Raw genomic sequence first — 23,421 nt, 5'->3', positions numbered from 1 at the left:
GAGGGGTCCCGTTTTTACTCTTTGGGTACGGAACCCTGAAAATGTCTAATGATATCGAAACCGCTACTTCTTTAGGCGCTGATCTAAATACAATGACTCCGTCATTTTGTAAATTTTCCATAAACTGAATCAAAAAACACGAGAACACAAAATTCATCGTGAATCATTTTTTAAAATTTCTAGAAACATACAATTTGTAATACTTACAATAGGGAGTATTGCTGCAATGTTCTGCTGCCAGAGTGCAGCACTAGCGCACCTACTAAACCATAAAGTAACTTATACATACTAGGCCTTAAACAGTTTTTTACAAGTTTTCACTATGACATTGATGCATCAAGGCGGTTTGTTTACAGGTGGCCTACCGTGAAATTTCGTTATATATGCCTCTCTATCGATCGAATAGGCAAGAGTGATAGAGAGGCAGAAACCGAATTTTCAACTGCCGTGTTTCATGGTAGGCCATGTGATTGAGTTAGTGACGCAGAGTTTTGCGTAATATTCCCTATTGTCGTTTCTCATATCGCTAAAGCACGCGGTACGAGCAAGGTACGAGGCATGCCGTGGTACGGGGACGGGGCTAAAAAACTGAGACAACTATCACAAAATTATTGTCGTCCTTATCATTGCGTTCATGTATGGAGGTTCTAATACAGTAATTAAAGAGTTTTTTGTAAACTGTGACATGACAATTTCAAAAGTCATCAACACGTCGGGTTGTCAAAACAAACCAAAAAATTTGCAAAACTAGTATTAGATTTTCTTTAAAATGGGTTACGATATTCGAGAGTTGTTAATACACGTGGAACTGCAGCTCAAGGCTTAAGGCTTTATCGGAAACACTTCCCAAATTGACGACATCCACCGGCTTGGCCGTTTCGTTGCAGTCACATAAACACTCCCTGGGTGGACTTTTTGCAAGGTCTTACAAATTCTGAAAGTGTTCATAAATATGGCAGCAACGAAACGGCCAAGCCGTACTGTTTGACCAAGATGTTGGCTTTATACATTTAGAGCTTATAAAGTTAGGACTTACAGAGTAAAAGTCTTGGTACCTACATATGGGATCTGATAACTTTTTAGTGTAAAAGCTTTATGCGCCTAGTCTTGGCAACACTTTACATGAAATGTTTTTGGTGGGATATATATATGAAGCTACCTACCTTAGAGCTAGTCTACTTACATACTTTAGTAGCCTACAGATCTATAATATATTATACTACTCTTTTTTGCCTACAGGTCAAAGAGTAGTAAAATAGGTATTTTGCATAACCCAAAGAGTTTTAATGCAACTAACATCACAGATAAGAAGTTGACTCCACGTAGTGATTATATTCTCTTTGGTTGACTCCGTTGACTGACAGAATAATAACAATAAATTCAAGTTCAAACTGAAAATTATATTTCACTCAATATAGTTGTAATAAATTATAGGTACATTTACTACAAGTAAAGTGGTGCAATTTGTAGAAAATTGACTAAAATCATTCAGTGCATTTTCGCGTTGGGGGGCTCCCGTAAAACCCCTATGTGTGTGTGATTTAACGCCTTGGATATGGAGTCCTGAAGCCTTTCCTTCTGCACTTGGTGTCCACGATGAGCTGCGCTTGCCTCTTCAGATAACATCGGGATGGTATGTCTTCTTCTTCATCAGACGCTGAATAATAGTACAAGTAATGATTATATACTTAGATACTTCCTACAGTCGTGCATGGGTAGAGATATAGTGCGACATAAAATGGCACAAAATTAAATAAAATGGAACTATTAAGAGCGCTATTACATTTCGGCGTTGAGCGAGTTTAGGTATTTTACGCGCTGCGGCAGGCCGTGCGAGCTCAGTATGCCGATCCCTTCTACCGCCTTTTCCCTCGCTCGCACTACAATGATGGATTAAACATTCTTGATCCTTCGCGAAGCATATTGAAATCAACCATAACAACACTAACTGTACTTAACTTTTAAAGTCCTAAAACTGTTATTTGGTAAGTACGAAAATACTAAATGCAGTGCAAATGTACATAGGGGCTGTTCATAAATTACGTCATCTATTTTTGTCGATTTTTGACCCCCCCACCCCTCAAATCATCCAAAAATCATGCTTCGGATGACTCTGTTTCCTCCTACGTCATGTTACCATCATCCGATGTCCAGACCCCCCCACCCCCCACTCCTCCCATTTGAAACGACGTAATTTATGAATAGGGGTCGTCCATTAATTACGTCACACGAATTTCTAGGTTTTTTTACCCCTCCCCCCTCCCTGTCACACTTGGTCACATTTGGCAAACCCCCCTTGGTGTGACGTCACATTTCTTCAACGAAATCGGCAATTATTCGTTTAATTTTATATCAAAATATTTTGGACAAAAGTTATGTTAGTAATTTTATAACCCAAAACTGATTAAGAAATAAAATTAAACGAATAAAAACGATTAACGTTTCAAAAACTTGTTATTTAAATGTATATTAGCGTATAAAATAATTTAAATTTATTTTCGGTCACTGATGAAGTTAAAGTGACGTCACAAAGTTTGTGACTCCTCCTCCCCCTTGTCACAACATGTCACATTTTCTTGACCCCCTCCCTCCCCCTAAACGTGTGATGTAATTAATGGATGACCCCATAGCCCCATACTCGTACTTATGAAGGTATATTACTCGAAAGAAATTATTGGTACCTACTCGCTTATTTACATGTTTCGTCATTGCATTTGGTACCTATAGGTTGTAAAGTTTGTATCAACGAGGGTTTAAAAACGAACTGGTACTGAGGATCTGATGATAATGATGATGATTAAGGTGGTCACGGATACCAATCAACCATGTAGTAACATGATTAGGCTCGTTTGATTCGTCTCAACAAGATCTTTGACACTGAAGATACACAGGGTCTGATGATGGAGCTGGAAGGTGGCCACGGGTACCAGTCTATCATGTAACTAAACAACTTCGTGTTTGGGCTCGTTTGATTCGTCTCAACAAGATCTTTGACACAAGACAGTACTCAGGGTCTGATGATGGAGCTGGAAGGTGGTCACCATTACCAATCAACCATGCAACTAAACCACATCGTGTTTAGGATCGTTTGATTCGTCTCAACAAGATCTTTGACACTAGGTGATACTCAGAGTCTGATGATGGAGCTGGAAGGTGGTCACCGGTACCAATCAACCATGCAACTAAACCACTTCGTGTTTAGGCTCGTTTTATTCGTTTCAACAAGATCTTTGACACAAGATAGTACTCAGGGTCTGATGTTGGAGCCGGAAGGTGGTCACCGGTACCAATCAACCATGCAACTAAACCACTTCGTGTTTAGGCTCGTTTTATTCGTTTCAACAAGATCTTTGACACAAGATAGTACTCAGGGTCTGATGTTGGAGCTGGAAGGTGGTCACCGGTACCAATCAACCATGCAACTAAACCACTTCGTGTTTAGGCACGTTTTATTCATCTCAACAAGATCTTTGACACAAGGTAGTACTCAGGGTCTGATGATGGAGCGCGAAGGTGGCGACGGGTACCTGTCTATCATTATCAGCTCCATCATCAGACCCTGAGTAGTATCTTGTGTCAAACATCTTATTGCGACGAATCAAACGAGCCCAAACACGAAGTGGTTCAGTTACATGGTAGACTGGTACCCGTGGCCACAGTCCAGCTCCATCATCAGACCCTGAGTACTAACTTGTGTCAAAGATCTTGTTGCGACGAATCGAACGAAGCCAAACACGAAGTGGTTTAGTTGCATGGTTGATTGGTACCGGTGACCACCTTCCGGATCCATCATCAGACCCTCAGTACTACCTTGTGTCAAAGATCTTGTTGCGACAAATCAAACGAGCCCAAACACGAAGTGGTTCAGTTACATGGTAGACTGGTACCCGTGGCCACCTTCCAGGTCTATCATCAGATCCTGAGTACTATCTTGTGTCCAAGGTCTTGTTTAGACGAATCAAACGAGCCTAAACACGAAGTGGTTTAGTTGCATGGTTGATTGGTACCGGTGACCACCTTCCGGCTCCAACATCAGACCCTGAGTACTATCTTGTGTCAAAGATCTTATTGAAACGAATAAAACGAGCCTAAACACGAAGTGGTTTAGTTGCATGGTTGATTGGTACCGGTGACCACCTGCCGGCTCCATCATCAGACCCTGAGTACTATCTTGTGTCAAAGATCTTGTTGAGACGAATCAAACGAGCCTAAACACGAAGTGGTTCAGTTACATGATAGACAGGTACCCGTCGCCACCTTCGCGCTCCATCATCAGACCCTGAGTACTACCTTGTGTCAAAGATCTTGTTGAGATGAATAAAACGTGCCTAAACACGAAGTGGTTTAGTTGCATGGTTGATTGGTACCGGTGACCACCTTCCGGCTCCAACATTAGACCCTGAGTACTATCTTGTGTCAAAGATCTTGTTGAAACAAATAAAACGAGCCTAAACACGAAGTGGTTTAGTTGCATAGTTGATTGGTACCGGTGACCACCTTCCGGCTCCATCATCAGACTCTGAGTACTATCTTGTGTCAAAGATCTTGTTGAGACGAATCAAACGAGCCCAAACACGAAGTGGTTTAGTTGCATGGTTGATTGGTACCGGTGACCACCTTCCGGCTCCATCATCAGACCCTGAGTACTATCTTGTGTCAAAGATCTTGTTGAGACGAATAAAACGAGCCTAAACACGAAGTGGTTTAGTTGCATTGTTGATTGGTACTGGTGACCACCTTCCGGCTCCATCATCAGACCCTGAGTACTATCTTAAGTCAAAGATCTTGTTGAGCCGAATCAAACGAGCCCAAACACGAAGTGGTTTAGTTGCATGGTTGATCGGTACCGGTGACCACCTTCCGGCTCCATCATCAGACCCTGAGTACTATCTTGTGTCAAAGATCTTGGTGAGATGAATAAAACGAGCCTAAACACGAAGTGGTTTAGTTGCATGGTTGATTGGTACCGGTGACCACCTTCCGGCTCCATCATCAGACCCTGAGTACTATCTTGAGTCAAATAAATACATATAGAATGTCAGGTCGTTTCAAATATTTTTAATCCTGTCCGGTAGTTTATTAAACTGTACCATTATAAATTATAATACTATAAAAACAGTGCTAGGATCAAAGTCTCTCATTGCGGTTTACACGCACACAGTATAGCGTTTTACACGGCGCCCGCCGCACACAATGATAAAAAACCTCGTCGTCGCCGTTGAAAATGTGCGGAGCCGACCGACACACGTCCTACCTCTACAAGCTCTGCCGCGGCACTGAGCTGGCGCAGCGCGAGTCATCGGTAATATAGAGTAGTTTTCAAAAAATTGCCAAAAAATTATAGTAGAATTTCATAAACACTAATGTATACCAACAGTATAAGCAAACGTTGCAGATTGCTTGAGTATGAAAATGACTTCGATATTAAGTAGATTTTCGTAGGAATTGACACTTGTTTCGGAGAGAAAATCGAGTTCGTTTTACTTTGATTTTCTCTTTCTCAAAGGTATGTAGGAAAAATATCGTTTGATATGCCTAAAGTACAGGGTATTAGTAATACAAAATAGCCAGGTTTAGCAGAGTAAAATTCTCAACATTTCCAAATAAGAGCTCGCCATTCAGTGCTTCACGGGGTTTTTCGGAAACGACCATCAGAAAAAAAATCATTACTAATTTAATAAGTCCTTTTTCTAATATTTACAACGATATTTATAAAGATAAGAAGACGCTTTTACTGGAACAAGTACTCATTGTTTCTAATAATGAGCGCAAAGTCCTGAATTTCGTCGACTAGTATCATCAATTTTGCATTATTTCGACTTTTCTTGTAAGAGCGCTCTTAAACATTCCATACTAAATTTACATGTTAGCCACGGAGCGCCCTCTAAAAATAGTAATTATGTACTTACGAGGTTGCCTAACAGGCTCCTTAGTTAGCAGTTCCTTGTAACTTGGAGCCGCGTTTTCGGCCTCCTTCGGGGTGCTGTGGCTGTGCATACTGATGCCGGCCACGGACGCCGCTCCGCTAGTAGGCTGGAAGACACAAAACAATCTTAAGGGTGGTATTCCGCCTGTCCAATTTCTTTGTCCAATGTGTATTTTAGTCTCACATTTCGCTTAATGAGAGAGTGAGAAGCAATGACATAGGACCAAGATATTGGACAGATGGAATACCGCTCGGCCAGGACATACAGCGACTTGCGACGCGACCGCGGCAGCGATAACCATAGGTTGAAGCGAGATACAGCGATCGGACATTTTGGGTTATTCCCACTAGTGACCACCAACTCGACTTGGTGGTAACTACTGGGAATTTTTTTTCCCAGTAGTTACCACCAAAATATTGTTAGAATTCAATACTAATAAAAACAGTATAAATAGTATAGTATACATGTAGAGTGCTGTAATAAATAATTATGTGACAGTTAGTGATTCAGTAAACTGCCTTAAAAGTGATGAAAAATATTAAAACAGTTTTACCGGTATAAGTGTAAAAACCAAAATAGAAGAGTCTCATTCTAGTTAAGTAGAAATTAACTTATTATCCGGATTAAATTTATCTTATTAACTGTAAATTGAATTACATATTTATACAAACGAACAAACAAATCAGTTAAAAACCGACAGAACTGATTTCGTTTTATTATTTACAGCTACTTCATTTCGTTCTATTATAACACGACGCAGAGCTGGCGGCTTAGCACGGTCGCGTTTTTATCCCTTGTCACCATGCCTGTCACGTTCTAACAAGTATGTAAGTGCGAAAGGGACGCGCATAGTGATAGTCGATAAAAATGGAACCGTGCTGAGCCCGCTGGAATATGTAGGTATTCATAATTTAGTAAGTAAAGCTAAGTAAGTACAGGGCATGGTTGTTATTAAAACCGCTTAGGGCGCGCTTCGGATGGGCAGACTGCTCGGACTAACCAGCGTAGGCTCGCATTCCAAATACGCTCGGGTAGTAAGTACATCGCTCGGTCATGTTACGCTGGTTGGCTCGATTGCTTAAACACCCACGCTAGAGGGATGGTAATAACACTCTACCAGAGGGGTATCAGGTACTATTCGTTTCAACTTTTATTCTTTTGGAAAATATATTTATTGGAAGAACTTGTAAGCAAACAAAAGTGTAATTAAAATGACATAAAACAACCTTAAATTGAGTACGACGAAGGGGCAAGAGGGCGTCAGGCTAAAAGCAAAAATCAGAAAAAGAGTAAAATAATAATTATGTACTTTATCTGATTCTGATGGCGATGGCGTACGAATGCGAACGTCTATAAAACCTGGTAGAGTGGGGAACGTGAATGTGATCTTGCAATTAAATTTGGTATAGATGTTTTTAAGTTTTCTTAATATTTATCACGGTAAAGTAAGAAACAATGTAGGACCTTAATACCTTATGCATATTTGATAGTTACAACTTTGATGGGTTTATTGCAATATAAGTATGAATAATATCGGTACATGCCTTGTAATTGCAAAACAATTGGTTAGTTCCTAAATATCTTTTGTGTTGTTTTTATTCAATACCACGAGTGCAAAAAGGCCGAACCAAGTGTGGCGCACACCGCGCATCCTTTTGTTCTTAACCCCCGTGTCCGACCCTTGCGAAATATTCTTTGTTCGGCATAACTCCTATGGCCGATAAGAATGGTATTAGTTGACATAATTTGATAATTATATTTACCTATCGGGTGGCATGTGAGCTAAACCGAAAGCTCGCGGATCGTGGTAGTTTTTGTCATAGTCTTATGCCAACATTAGGATTAACCAAGTTGTGGTGCAGAGGGAACATTAATTAGATAGCTTGGATATTATTATTACATATTTGCCACCACTAGTTCTTCCTATAAACATATTTTCCAAAAGAATAAAAGTTAAATACAAAAAAAGAAGTGTACGAATAGTACCTGATGCCCCTCTGGTAGAGTGTTATTACCATCCCGCTAGCGTGGGTGTTTAAGCAATCGAGCCAACCAGCGTAACATGACCGAGCGTAATTGGAATGCGAGCCTATGCTGGTTAGTCCGAGCAGTCAGCCCATCCGAAGCGCGCCCTAAGCGGTTTTATTAACAACCATGTGTACTTATTTAGCCTGACTACAAATTATGAATACCTACATATTCCAGTTCTGCGTCGTGTTATAATAGAACGAAATGAAGTAGCTGTAAATAATAAAACGAAATCGGTTCTGTCGGTTTTTGACTGATTTGTTTGTTCGTTTGTATAAATATGTAATTCAATTTACAGTTAATAAGATAAATTTAATCCGGATAATAAGTTAATTTCTACTTAACTAGAATGAGACTCTTCTATTTTGGTTTTTACACTTATACCGGTAAAACTTTTTTAATATTTTTGATCACTTTTAAAGCAGTTTACTGAATCACTAACTGACAAATTATTATTTATTACAGCACGCTACATTTATACTATACTATTTATACTGTTTTTATTAGTATTAAATTCTAAAAATATTTTGGTGGTAACTACTGGGAAAAAAAATTCCCACCTTTTACCAGTGGTAACTACTGGGAATAAAAATTCCCAGTAGTTACCACCAAGCCGAGTTGGTGGTAACTAGTGGGAATTTTTTTTCCCAGTAGTTACCAGTGGTAAAAGGTGGGAAAAAAAATCCCAGTAGTTACCACTGGTAAGAACTTGGTGGTAACTAGTGGGAATAACCCGACATTTTGTTCCCACCTTTGGCTATCGCTGCCGCCGTCGCAAGTCGCTGAATGTCCTGGCCGAGCCGTAAGGGCTCATTTAGACGGCGCGCGAACTCGCATGCGAGTTTAGTTAAATTGCGGACTATGGAGGTTACATGTAATTCAGCCGACCGATCAAATACCGCAATGTGATGCTGTTGAAACTCGCATGCGAGTTCTCGCACCGTCCAAATGAGCCCTAAAGACCGTTCTTTTTTTATAGGTACCCGGTAAACCAAACGGTTTGTAAGAAATTATGTAGTTGGCTAGTGATTAATTGATTACATATATTATTATAATTAGGTGAGTATTGATTGAGTAAAACCTAGATACCGCTGGGGAGACAGTGCGGAAGCGGATCTGCGTCTGCTTCATGCCAATAGTTGTCAGGAAACGGCACAGGGTCGGGAAAAGTGGCGTGCTCTCGTTTCTGAGGCAGAGACCCTCTTTGGGTCGCTGAGCCATATTAGTTAGTAGTTAGTTAGATTGACTAACTTAACTTCGATTCTAAAAACAATCACGTAATTAGGTATACTCTGTTAACTAGAATCCGTAAATCTTATAAGTAATAAAAGTCTAATAACTAATACATTTAGCAAACCTTTAGCTTATCTCTTTCACAAACACAAATGTTAAAATGACGATCACAGCCTTTGTTACATTTGTCTGACCCCATAACGATCTACCAACTACCAATTAAAGGACATATAATATAAATAAAACAGTCATGACACTCATGACGAAGGGTTTACATTAGAAGGCATAGCCATGGTGCTGACATCGCGCCGCGCGCGCACGTCGTCAGCGCGCGCGCCGGCGTGCTCGAAGCGCGCGCGCAGCACGCCCAGCAGCGCGTGCACGTCGCGTGCTTCTGCTGTCCATTCGGGGACTGGTGGGTCGGGGATCACCTGCAATTGTGAAATTGAGAGTAACACTTAGATACAACACTGTTGTCAAGCCTCCAGAGTTCGTCTGTAGCTACTAAATATTGGTTTAACCTTCTTGTTTCATATTTATTTATTTAATCGTATGGCTTATACAAAAATAGGCAGTTATATAAATGTCACAGAATAAAAATTACATTACAATTAAAAATTAAATTAAATGTCAATATTCAGTGCGTTCAGCCACGCAATTGCGTCGGATGTTAGGCGCAGCAGGTCGTCTTGTTTCATATGCTTTAGTGACATTGATAAAAAAATACATAACTCCCTAGATAATAAAATGGGTTATAACTCCCGCTAAATATGCATGAAATACCGCGCTCTAGCAAGTAAGCAAGCAAGCAAGGGAGCAAGTATCATGAAAAGTCCTCTTAAGTCAGTCGTTATAAATGTACACTTTGTATGATATTACGTTTGCGATATCATGACAGCAGCCGACAGAAGTAACTTATTACTGCCAACGCGTGGGTGTTAAGGTGTTTTAAATGAATAACCTGCATATCTTAATATATGCCAGGTTTGCCAAAATATATAGTGTTCGGAAAGAGAAGAGTCGTGGAATGTATTGGGTCCCATACATTCCATGACTCTTCATTTTTCGCACAGACTCTAATCTCTAAACTCACATCAAGCAGTTTGCATAGCTCGTAAAGCAATCTCTTGATCTCAAGCAGCAGGTTGTCCAGGTCTTCCAGCTCGCTTTCAAGACCAGAGTAGGTTTCTTCTTCAGCCTTTATTTCTTCTTTCAGAGCGGTTATCTGGTCTTGCGTTCTGAAAACACGATTAGGTTCATAGTTAAAGCGAATAGGAATTACATTTTGTCTATTTGTTGAGGATACTGACCTAATTATTTAGACATCTTTTCTAGGTTTGTTCTATCTAATAAGGAACACTTACTCATCTTTATCCTTGACGGAAGCAAACTTGAAGGCTTCCAGCTCAGCCAACAGGTTGGTCTGTGTGCTTTCAAGCTGGAGTTTCTCCTCTTCAATGGTGGCTTGGAGGTAGTTGAGACGTTTAGAGGTTTCCCTCTGCGCTCGGAAACGATCGAACACCTCTTCTGCGTCCGTTACACCTGGGATAGTAATATTGTAGTGGAACGATCATGGCTGACGCATTAGGGCACAACTACATCAATAAGTTATGATTATGAATAGAATCGTAAGCCTTTATGCCGGGTACTGTTGGATATTGTGACGTACCGACTCCTTTCGTTTCAGCCAGTCACATACTAACCTACCGTTGGTTGGTTGAATCTACCAGCGACGAGTAAGTACCTATACATACCATCGTCCACTTTTTAACTAGCGGTGATCAGCCTTGGCCCAATCGATGTCAATCATCCGAAGACTATCTACCTTCCACACCGTTACCTGACAATTCGAGAAGCTTGAGAAGCCACAAGGTCTATTAAAGGTCAGTTAAGAGTTATTGTTGTTAGTACAGACCTGTGAGTTTCATGAGCCTCTGGAATACGTCCTCCATTTGCGCCGTGGCCGAAGCCTCTTCGGTCATGGCAGCGTTGTCCGTCGACCTGGTCGAATCTTGCCTCACCAGCGCTCGGACTGGAAGCAATTATAAATGAGAAATAGAGAAATTATATGTCTAAAAAAGTGAGGGAAAAGCGCCTCCCATGCGGCAGGGCAGTGGTGGCTCTGATTGTTTAGGCTCCCTCGTGACTGCTCCGAGCAGTATACCTACCTAAGTAAAAAGAAATATGTTATGCGTTAGGGAGGGACAGCATGATATATCTGCGACCATTATCATCGCCGGACATAGCAAATATGGCTATAGCAGATTTCGTCGTTTGAGGTATGTAGGTAATAAAGAGTTATTGTGTAAATGTTAAGTTAAGTATGTATTGAAGTAACAGTTATCCATGTACCTTGTGGAGGGAATATCCGTTTCTCCAGCTTCTCCAGCTCTAGCCGGCGCTCCGCGAAGCGCTGCGCGAAGTACGCGCGCTCGGCGGCGCGCGCGTGCTCGGCGTCCTGCGCGCGCGCCGCCTCGGCTGCCGTCGCGCCCGTCGCGCGCACGCGCATCAGTGCTGCTTCCTCACGGACGTACTAGGGCCCAAGTTCATCATTAACAGCGACTATAGGTCTGTCACTTAACGAAATGCCTTCTTGTATGCATGAGTTAAATGTTCAGATAAATAGGAATTTCAAATTTGTGATTTGTAGCCCAGAAGTTGGATTATAAACTGAAACAGATGTAAGTAATAAGTGACCAAACCCTCGGTGGGTTAAGCCGGAATCGAACCGGCATCTTTAGCTTACGCAGCTAAAGTCCTAACCACTAAGACCACCCGGCCACGGAGGTACCCGTCCCAAAAAATCTGTATAGTAGTGCACCTCCTAAACGAATCCCTTGCGGGATAACGGTATGGATAATGGTATAAGCGAGAGAGGTGGTACTGCGACATTGCTCCAGACTAAAATCAAGTATTTAATAAAATAATTGACTTTATCCTTAGTTAGTTGTACTTAAGAAGTTGAATTGGCGCGTGGTCCATGGAGTTGTTTCAGTTTGTTTAACTCTGTTACATAATATATTACTAATTATATAACTCAACTGAACTTACCTCCAACTTGGCTATTTCCTCTTTCTGTTTCTCGAGTAGTTCCTCAATCCTGGTCAGGGAGCTCTCGAACTTGACCGAATCATCGATGAGCGCTTGCCTGAAAATTATGGAATTATGGGACAAGATGAAACAAGGGACAAGATGAGACAGAAAGTCCTCCGTATTTCTGAATCGCGTGTAATATTTTTAGTGCTGGCATCTTTGTTACAACTGCCATTTACTTTTGTTAAACTAGCCAAGTCAAATCTTGAACTTTAAATACATTCCAAGTGAACTGGAACTTGGCACCCACATACACGGTGTAACATGAGGAAACCGAATAATTTTAACCACGCATTTCTGAGGTCAAAAGAAGGAAAAAATGTAATATGAGTTTAGGTCAATTTCGCCAAAAAAAAAATTTTTTTTTTGTTTTTTTTTTTTTAATTTTTTGAATGTATTTTTACATAAAAAATAAATGTTATTGGTAAACTTGTCACTTAAAATAGATTTTTACATTTCTTTTTCGTAAAACCTACTTTTTGCAAAGTGTTACTTGTCACTTTTTGACATCTATCAATAAGGATATTTAGACTACGTCCCATAGCAGCAACATCACCATTAAAAAGGCCTTTTACACTATGTAACAATACAAACTAGTTTTTTAATTAATATTATCTTTGAACCTAGGCGAATTTCAAAAAAGTTTATAGGATATTTTTGTCTCTAAATATGATCAGGAACACGCTGTTAAAATTATTCGGTTTCCTCATGTTACACCGTGTATATCTCAATTCTTTATATTTATTTTTTGATTGGCTCTCATTTCATATTTATCTCATTTGGCTATCTTGTTTTTGATAGGATATTAACCTTATTCGTAGACTTACTTGATGGATTGATATTTCTTTTTAACCAACTCTGCCTCGGTCCACTGAATGAGGACTTTGTGTATCTCGTTCTCCAAATGAGAGGCATGCTGAAAGATGAACGTAGATAAAAAAAACTAGAATGTCTATTCTACTTAAAAAAAATTGGGAATTTTAGGCAAACAAAAGTATTTTAAATCCTAATTTTGCTGCTGGACTGCTTATTTGCTGGCTTATAGGCATGCTCAAACCTTCTTCTTCTACTAGTAAAATAAGTTGACTATTATATTTCCCGAAAGAAACGGTACGTTTCTTTTCCAATTTTACAAAATTGTGTTGTGGAATTGTGTTGTTATCCTGACTTACTTAGGGGTCATCCATTAATTACATCACACGCTTAGGGGGAGGGAGGGGGTCAAGAAAGTGTGACATGTTGTGACAAGGGGGAGGTAGGAGTAACAAACTTTGTGACGTCACTTTAACTTCATCAGTAACCAAAAATTTATTTAAATTATTTAATTCCCTGTACAGTTAAATAACAAGTTTTTGGAACGATAATCGTTTTTATTAGTTTTATTTTCTTTCCTAATCAGTTTTGGGTTATAAAATTACTTATTTAAATTACTTTTGTCAAAAATATTTTGACAAAAAATTCGATTTGCCGACTTTGTTGAAAAATTGTGAAGTCACACCAGGGGGGGAGGGATTTCCCAAATGTGACCAAGTGTGACAAGGAGGGAGGGAGGGGTCAAAAAACCTATAAATTCGTGTGACGTAATTAATGGATGACCCCTTATGGCTCATCGGTACAGCCCCATTTGTTTCAAATTTGATGATTTTTTCTTAGACTCTATACCTACCTCTTCTATCATTTATAACTCTTTGCTAATATTTATACCTTAGCGAGAATTTCTATTAATATATAATTTGTTCTCTTACCCTCTCTAAATCGTGTTACCTATCCCGCTGCACGCTAACCACGTTTATTTTATAGACTATTTAAAACAACGGTCCATATACCTTCCTTGTGGGACTCCCCTTAGTCTTAACGAGACGCCTATAGTGGTCACTATCAGTAGCCTCTCGTATTCCAAGTTTCTAAGCTAACTTCTTGAACCATCAACTTCATAGGCAGGGTTACTACCAACTAGATCAGACAGGTCGTCAATGGCGTTTATATATTGACCATTTAAAACAACGGTCCTATGTACCTTCCTTGTGGGACTCCCCTTAGTTTTAACGACCCGCCTGGTGGTCGCTATCAGAAGCCTCTCGTATTCCTTCTCCAAGTCTCTGAGCTTTAACTTCTTGCTTCGTTTCTCGTATTTTAGAAGGTCGAGGATCTTCCGCTGCTCTATGACCTTGAGGTCTAGGTTTTCTATGATCTGGGATAAAAGAAAATCATAAATTCAGTTAGGTTCTTAACTGATTCAATTAAACGTAAAACATAAACACCGCTAACGCCATCTATCGATTTTGGAGAAAAACGACAATAGGTGTACCCACTACTGACCTATACATGTACCTACAGGAAAAAATCTCAAAAGTATACATTAAAAAAATACAAATATATAAAAAAATAAGTTAAACTTGTACGGAACCCCTTCGGTGGGTGAGTCCGTACAAATTTCTGTACAAATGACTCGTACTTGTCCGATTTTTTTTAAATTGAACATATTGGGGAGATTAAGATAGTTTTCAGAAAGATTTTTTTTTCTAAGTAGGTAGTTTTAATTCTAATTTGATGATTTTATAATTGGATTTGTAAGATTATTTTCGGATCAGAATTTATATGATGAAATGTTTTTATCGGATTGGATTTAATTCTGACTGAAGTCGTACTTAATTAGTTTTTGTGACCGGCTTTCAAATTTGAAGTGTCCATGCAGTTTTCAGATACCGCTTATATTCATGAACTTCATAATATAAAACATCGAATATATTAAGAGGAGGCTAACGCATAGTTGTATACATATAGTTTCTATATTGAATTTTACACGTTGAGTTATGAGATATAAGCTAAAAACCAGCGCGACGTCCATATTTTCCGTCGCAAATTACGCGCGGCGCGACATATCTTTTGCTTCCTTCTGATTCCCTGGCTTGCTTTTCGCCCCATCTGAGAGACACTATCCTCCTACCTGGTCGGAAGTCTTGTTGGCTATAGGGCAGACCTCGCTAAGGTACTTCTTGACCTGTCCTTCGTCCGCGCCCACCACGGCCCTCGCTGCTGACAACTCCTGTTATTTAATAGTGTTGGTTAAGACATACACAGACCAGCTTAACTATTACTAGACAGTGCACTCATGTACCTATCCACAATTAATTACCTACGATCAGCGGCGATCACACGGGTATCTTCTTCTTCCTCGCGTTATCCCGGCATTTATGCCACGGCTCATGGGAGCCTGGGGTCCGGGAACTAATCCCAAGAATTGACGTAGGCACTAGTTTTTACGAAAGCGACTGCCATCTGACCTTCCAACCCAGAGGGGAAACTAGGCCTTATTGAGATTAGTCCGATTTCCTCTCGATGTTTTCCTTCACCGAAAAGCAACTGGTAAATATGTATCAAATGATATTTCGTACATAAGTTCCGAAAAACTCATTGGTACGAGCCGGGGTTTGAACCCGGGACCTCCGGATTGAAAGTCGCACGCTCTTACCGCTAGGCCACCAGCCACCAGCGCTTGATCAGCACTCGGGTATATTAAAAATATTTAAATAAGTAAGTTTTAGAGGCGTCCGTTGGGCTGTTAAAGTATAAAATGGTGTAAGAGCTTAATAATGCGATGTACGGGTATGTGATGCGGAGGGATGAAAGTCATGTGACGAGAACGGTATTGCGGATGAATGTAGAGGGAGGTACGAGGAAAGGAAAACCGAGGAAAAGGTGGATGGACTGTGTAAGAGATGATATGAAACGAACGCAAGTGAATGATGAGCAGAGATCGGCGGGGGTGAGCTATTTACCTTATAATTTGACATGTCTTACGTCATATTATAAGGCAAATAGCTCACCCCCGCCGATCTCTGATGATGAGATGACGGGCGACAGAGAGGTATGGAAGAGAAAGACATGCTGCGTCAACCCCAAGTGAATGGGGGACAAGGGCAATGATGAATGCGATGTCTGAGTAGTCTGCGTTAAGGCTCGATTCCGTTTTTCAGACTCTTAATTAAGTCGAAACTCGAGTTATACTCAACTTGTTAGAGACCCGAGTCTTTTGTAGAAAGTATAACCCTTTCAGAGAACTCTAATTTTTTACAAAAAAGAAATCATGGGTTCGCTACATTTGTTTCCTTTATTAAAAGCCTGGCAAGATTATATTTTGCCCTGAGATAGTATCGCTGCAAGCAGCTTACAATAGCAATTTGATTCCTAGGCCACTATAGAACAATTTCATAATGAATCAATTTGTTTATCTTCTCCGACAGCTTAATTATTGAGTGATGTATGTTCATATCTAGTAGTCAAAGCGACAAGGTTCCATAGTGGCCTAGGAATCAAATTGGTTGTACGTCGTCAAATTGAATGTTGCTGGCGGAGTTTTTGTTTAGTCAAATTTAGACATAAAAGAGTAGTGTTCCTGAATATGTTTAGCATCACTGACTACCTGGAGTCGGAGCTTGATCTCCTTCTTGAGGGTCTCGATCAGATCGACGTTCTGCTGTTTTTCGGACTCATTCTCTTCGTAGTGGGACTTTCTTTGGCCCTCTGGAAGATGTAAAGTTCTTAAAAACCCATATTCGTTTGAAGGACTACCAACGACACCCCACACTATACATTTCGTGTAGGGTGGTACCTTAAAAAAATCTATAGTTTTTATTTTCCGACTTTGTTGGCGTAACTGATTTGTATATTCATTCCAAATTTCTGATTTCTAGCACTAACGATCACTGAGCAAAGCCGCGGACAGCCGGACAGATAGATGGACATGGCGAAACTATAACGGTTCCTAGTTCACTACGGAATCCTAAAAATCCAAAAAAAAAAACTAAGAAAACGCCCGAACTGATAAGCGCAGGCAAAAACATCCTCTGAGTTACGAAAACATAGTTAGTAGTAGGTACATTTTTTTGTCCCAAATCGGGATTTCGTATGTATTCCGGCCAGAATGAGGAGCTCTTCAAACTCACCAAATGTTATAAAAAAAAAAAACTACAACAGAATAAAAATCGGCCCATTGGATACGATAGGTGTGAATGAAAGATCCAATTACCCTTTTGCTTTTACTACGAGCAATACTCACCCCTAGTACTTATTATTAAGTTACCTAGGTAGTTGTTCAAACCATTTCAAACTAAGGATCGACAACACACCTGAAAGTTGTATCTTCTTTTTTATTTCAAATATTTTAGTATTTATTGTCGTTAGCCGATCCTCCGGCTCTATTTCAAACGGGTGCTTCTGATAGCACATCGCCATTGCTCAGACCTGCAAACATTCACACAAAAACGAACTTATCGATTAAACAATCGAGTGGCAACGACCATGTGTGCAGTGCATTATGCCTGCTACAAAAAAAACACCCCTACGTCAAAAAAGCGCCATCTGTGCGACGAGGGGCGCATCGTAAAGTTCCAAAGCTCGGATAGGCTTGATTTCACCATTGAATCAACATTCCTTCGCGTATCTTTACATGTGTGCGTGCCTCAGTTCTCACGCCTTTAAGACGCTTACGCATCAAAATTATAACTTAAATAATTAATTTACACTCAATTTGTCTAGAAATAAATAGTTGTCGTAAGTTTTAAAAGTCGATATAAAGAAGTTTACGGGGTGCAAGCTGCGGCACGCACACAGGCGCAGCGGCCGCCATTTTGATTACCGTACGGTGTGTGTCTGTGAACAAAGCGCCGTCAGACGCGAGCGGGACGCGGCTGCGCACGAGTCGGTCGGACGTAGATACCGGACCCGTTTTTTACCGCTAAAATGTCCTTTACATATAAATAACAGTCCCAAAACTATCTAAAAACAAAATGAAGTGCCTGTTTCTCATACCGTGAGTGATTACAGTGGTGTTGACCGTATTGAAACAAATGTGAGTGGTCCATGTGTAATGTTGTGTTACAAAATGTGGTCTAGAAACTTTATACCGGATTATGGGATTCAATTTCTGGTGCTGTGCTTCCTTCTGGGAGCTTTGAGCATACAGGAGGCCGAAGGTGAGTGATTAAATTAAGTATTAGTTAGTTTACAAAAGTTTTGAGAGCTTTTGAAAGCGCTGCGCAAGCGGCCAAGGCGGGTAGTCGCCGAAGCTCTTGCGCGCCTAGGTGCGCTCTCGGCCCACTAAACCGGTCGGATAATGATTTGGTTCTCACAGTCTGACTTGAGGAACGAGTATCTAAAAACTAGAGTGAAGTGGCATAGCGTTTTTATAACGCTACATAATCGCCATTTGATGCTAGCACTAGTTTCGAGCTTTCAGACCTAGGCAGTTAATAGGGCTGGGAAAGGCATAACAATATGTTAACCGATTTCAATTGTTACCTAATCGGTACTAAGTACCGTTAGCTTATGTTGTGTTAATATGCATTTTGGTACATAAGTTACTCGACAAAGCTCTGCGACTTTTATCATCGTTTATTCTCATGCCATTTTATATTTTAAATCCATTGAAGATGATTAGTGCTTAGTTGTTCTTGTGCTGAAATATTTGCAAAAAAATCTGATGGGTTTAAAATATAACTACCGCACTCGCAATGTATGTTACTGAGCGACTTCATTCATTTCATTGTTACATTATTGTACAATAGTGATTTCCGTTCATTTAAATGTACCGATTTTATTGGTACATACACGTAACAAGCCTTTCCTGAAATTTAACGAAAATATTCAATAATATTGCCGCGTGTTTTTTTATAATTCTCATAAAGAATTGTTATGTTTATTACGTACGTGTGCTCATTGTTTGTCGTCGGTTTAACCACGATGTACCTACGCTGGTCTCATTTTAATTAACTATTTTATTGTGTTGTGTACATTGTTGTTGTTTACCAAATTAGATAATGATTGTTGGTGCTGGCCAAGCGAGTGGTGGGTACACGTTAAATAGCGTGGGAACGGTCTACATTAGGTTTACAGACAAATTAACAACGTAATATCTATCAGTGCAACTTTATTCAATCTTTACATGGTTATTATAACAGTTAATACGTACCACTCCTAGCTATTTCCAAATTTTAATGAGATGTCGTGAATTGAATCAGAACAATGCCAAATAAACGTTGTTTCGTCATTTATATGCTTGTAAAAGCTAAACAATTAATGGGAAACCCGACCACCAACTAATTTTAGACCAAAAACACAGCTTAATTCCTCACATAGTAACCACGACATCGACCAACTAGTCGCATACAAATTATAACAAAACCCATCTAGTTGGTATTCACTCCTCAGAGCCCTGGCAGACGACTTAAATATTGATCAAACAACACATTTCGTGTGTTTTAAGGGAAAGTTGCGACTTACAATTCATTTTGGGTGTAGTTTCGAAATTTCTGTGTCCCTACTCTGTTTCAGAAGCATTTGAAATTGTAATTTTATGATCTCCACGACGGAATATTAAGTAATTCGGTAAGTACTGCAAGTTTATCCGAGCCAGTGGCAAAGTCTGCCGTCGTCATGTACCTATTTAGTTTAACGTGTTATTTGTTGACACAGACTTTTGCACCGGGTCTGATATCACCCAATCTGGCTAATCTTTTCTGTCACTAGAAAAAAGCGCAAAATTTAAAATGATTCTAGGTAGTTCTGAATTTTTTTCGTTTCGTTTTTTTCGTAGTTATGAATTTTCCGTCTTTTTAGTGACAGATTAGTCTGTCCAGAAAAAATGCATTGGCGATTGTTTAATTTCTCTGGCATCAGCGATTAACAACTGAAATATTTTCTAGAACAGTCTCAATCTAGAAAATATGGAAATAAACATGACAGCGGCCGTTTCGTGTTTTTCCTATCTACCTGATTATAAAATGTATTTGATAAACTGTCAGAAACTGTTCTAAAAGTATTTCTACCTAATTTGCGTGGCGAGAGAATAAATGACACATTTATTTCATAGATAAACCTTTTGAACAAGTATCTAGTGAATCTAGTCTGTAGTTCAAAAGGCAGAATTCCTTTTTGTACCAACAATTAATTACAATTCATATCACATACAGTTACTATAGTCTATTAATACAGTTCTAATTACCATCGAATACTGCATACGTATGTCTGCTTATCCTCTCGCTACGTTTGCCTGCTACTAACAGCTCTTGCAATTACCATTGCATTGGTCAAATTGTCAGAATCCTAAATGTACCATTAAGTTATCGGAACGTACCCAAAACTAAGTGTTAAGCATTTATTAGCGTTTGCCGTTCGTTGACTTCGGGCATAATAAGTTAGTTACGCTATTTAAGCAATTTAATCGATTAAATTGATCGTACTCGAATTGCAGATGTCACGATGTTTAATAAACATGGCCGCTCCACTTTTATAAGCGGAATTAATGTCCAATTGTCTCTTCAATTGACTGCAGTGTCGCGTATAAATCTTAACTAAAACATGAGTAATACTTCATCCAATGCACGGAATTAGCACCCCTATCCTTAAAAGTTTAGGTGTCGAATTTGCATGAACTCTTATACAGTCGCCATCAGATATATCGGAGCGGCCAAGGTGCTCACAAATATCTGAACATGCCTCTATTGTCAAGGTCCTAGAGTGCGTGTTCAGATATTTTGAGCACCTTGGCCGCTGCGATATATCTGATGGCGACAATACAAGTGGTCAGTGTGTTGGTACAGAGAACTCATGTAGTTATGACCCTTATAGGCTTCTTGATAGATTTTAAATTGGCGTGTGGTGGCGACAAATGACCAGTGTTATGCTTTTAGTGTGTTGAGGCGTCGTGTTCTGAGAAGTGTTGGTACATTGATACTGTCCCCGGTGCTCAGAGGCGTTTGCATATTTTGAACAGTGCTAAGGTGAAATTTTCAATTGATACTGGCACTCAAAACTGCCACTGTCAGAGTAAAAAAATATCTTACATAGTAGGTATACCGTAAATATGTATTCCAAAAAGATAAGTGACGGAGAGAGAAGACAAGCTAAAGGATCGCATCTCGTTTTGCTTGTGGGAGTAATGACATCATTAGCTAATAAATATTGGAACTAGATCGAGTTAGACACAGTCCACTTGTTAGAAATCTATGTTTCGGATCGTTTTCTCTAGTTTCCTATCATCACCTCTTGCTCGGTGATAAGGATTAGTAAAAAAAGTAGCAGTGTCATACGGCTTTTACATAAATCCGTGTCATATACTCGTACATAGGTACCTACTTTTCTTTAATGGCTCTTAAATTGCGATTTACTCTATCCATAGTAAAACATAAAGTATTTTACTATTGTCAGTTCTCTATCGCTAATATCTAGTAAATGAGTCATTGCAATAGTTCGTCTTATTTGTACAGTTACGAGTAGGTACCTCCTTGGTACGCGTAGTTCGCGTTACGTCCTATCCATTCTATTCGGTTAGATAGGTGGGTTATGTATACGTGTAATTGTTATTTTATCCCATAATAGGGCGCAATCTGTACTGTAGGGCAAAAATGTACACCCTATAACAGCATCTTATTTGTATTTTTTTTACGTAGAATTTTTAGGACTATGAAATAGGTAGCTTACATTTGGGGATTTTTTTGAATCGTGACTGTTAAAGGGTTAATGACACAAATGAATTATTCGGTTTTAGTTTTTCATTTAACTATTGATTTAATTATATTTAGTGGATTAGGTTTTTTCATAACCGGTACGTGATATTTTTTGGTACAACTATGCAAACCCAATCTTGTCACATCCCTAGATAAAAATAGGTAACTTACGCGTATAATACCTACCATATTTCATTGTAATGTAAATCATACAAATTAAAGTAACATTATTTTTTACCAGTAACAGAATAAATTCGATACTAGGTCACACTACACACACACTAGTCTAGTCGTCTAGGGCTCTACACTTATGACTTATGAAGAATCAAGTTTCGCACTATTATTACGAAGCCCAGCTCTTTACGTAGGCATTAGGTACCTTACCCCCACTTCCGAAAAAGGCTAAACACATAAGAACTTGACTAGGCCCGACGAAAACGGCTAACTTGGTTCAGACTTCGTAAAAGGCGATGTGTTCCAATTGGGCCTGGACATATTTGTGCGTATTAGCTAAATGCCTACCACTGCTGAATTCATTTGTAGAAGCATTCGAAAAATGTCTAATTGGTTGCGTAAATGGCAAAAGCTTTTAATCGGGTTCATGAAATTATTATCTATAATACCTACCTAGAGTTCGACCACGAAAAGTCTTCATCGATTTTGATAGCCCATGCAGTGTCAGTGTTATTTATACGTCATAATTTTATAGAACTTTGACGTTTAAAATAACATTTGCACTGCGTGGGCTATCAAAATCGCTGCAGACTTTTCTTGGTCTAACTCTATAAACAATTGTTTTGTCGGCTTGAAAATTTGAAATGACTCGTTTTATGCCTGTGCCATTGGCTTATACAATTTAAATAAATATTATATATTATGAAGATTAATTTACTATTCACTATTCAGTGAATGAGTGAATACGGTATGCCATAAACTTGTTTTTTCGGTTCTTTTTTTAGGTCGTGCACATGCGGGCGTTATGCAAAAAATGTTGTTCAGAAGTTTATTACTACGTTACATTGTAACACTGCATGCGACATGCTAGATCATGTAAAATTAAACCCTAATTAATAGGCAATAAAGTCTCCGACAAGTGCATTTAAACGTTGTAAGAGCTTTTGCTTGACAATTTTGTTAATGCTGGTGGCTAAAAGTAGAACTAAGGCCGCTGCATAGATATTTCGCGTGCACCGTTAGACGCCAGCGCCGTCACGGCCAGCACTGCAAAGTTTGCAGAAGTATAGTCTGAGAAGCGTTTCGTTCTCATGCGAAAGTGTGGCTATTGTTTGAGAATATTACGAAAATGGTTAATTGCATAAATTGTGTGAGTTTTATGCGTCCGTGTAGTTCGCGAAAGTATCTATGTAGGTACCTTTAAAGAGGTGTAAATAAAATAGGGTAAAAAAAGTAAGGTGTAAGGGTCATTGCGTTAAATTCTTAAGTTGAGGTTCTACAGTTCGTTTTTTTTAGCATTAGAAAAAAGGTAAACAATCTTGATGTGACTTTTAATTGAAAAACACGTTTTAAAAATAAATCACGGCAATTATGTAAATAATTATGAATGTAATACGATCATTTATAATCATCTGCTTTCATAAATAATAGTTACTGATTTTTAATAGTTATTTGTACAA

General features: G+C 39.3%; 2 protein-coding genes across 2 annotated transcripts in view; one reads left to right on the top strand and one right to left on the bottom strand.

The window, feature by feature from the left end:
* Positions 1-1,541: 1,541 nt before the first annotated feature.
* On the bottom strand, positions 1,542-17,732 carry LOC134804311 (myosin-9). Its single transcript, XM_063777323.1, has 13 exons — positions 17,411-17,732; positions 16,705-16,805; positions 15,229-15,327; positions 14,299-14,472; positions 13,109-13,197; positions 12,240-12,336; positions 11,541-11,721; positions 11,104-11,220; positions 10,553-10,730; positions 10,282-10,426; positions 9,464-9,619; positions 5,910-6,033; positions 1,542-1,657 (listed from the first exon to the last, which is right to left on the bottom strand). The coding sequence occupies exons 1-13, from the start codon at positions 17,514-17,516 to the stop codon at positions 1,542-1,544; spliced, it is 1,683 nt and encodes a 560-aa protein (XP_063633393.1). The 5' UTR covers positions 17,517-17,732.
* A 239-nt stretch (positions 17,733-17,971) lies between these two features.
* The window catches only part of LOC134804308 (neurogenic locus Notch protein), a 159,501-nt gene continuing 154,051 nt past the window's right edge, over positions 17,972-23,421 (top strand). Inside the window, exon 1 of the mRNA XM_063777319.1 lies at positions 17,972-18,256. Within this exon, the coding sequence (XP_063633389.1) occupies positions 18,151-18,256 (106 nt within the window). The 5' untranslated portion in view covers positions 17,972-18,150. The remainder of the gene's footprint in view (positions 18,257-23,421) is intronic.

The sequence above is a fragment of the Cydia splendana genome, chromosome Z (genome assembly GCF_910591565.1).
Source record: "Cydia splendana chromosome Z, ilCydSple1.2, whole genome shotgun sequence".
Lineage (NCBI taxonomy): Eukaryota > Metazoa > Arthropoda > Insecta > Lepidoptera > Tortricidae > Cydia > Cydia splendana.
Note: the sequence above shows the minus strand (reverse complement) of the source record. Positions and strands in the feature narration are given on the sequence as shown.

Coding starts and splice junctions, on each gene's coding strand:
- LOC134804311 (XM_063777323.1), bottom strand. CDS start 17,516: ATGGCGATGTGCTATCAGAAGCACCCGTTTGAAATAGAGCCGGAGGAT. Junction 15,328..16,704: donor AGATCAAGCTCCGACTCCAG/GTAGTCAGTGAT, acceptor ATTAAATAACAG/GAGTTGTCAGCAGCGAGGGC. Junction 1,658..5,909: donor GGAGCCTGTTAGGCAACCTC/GTAAGTACATAA, acceptor ACTATTATTCAG/CGTCTGATGAAGAAGAAGAC.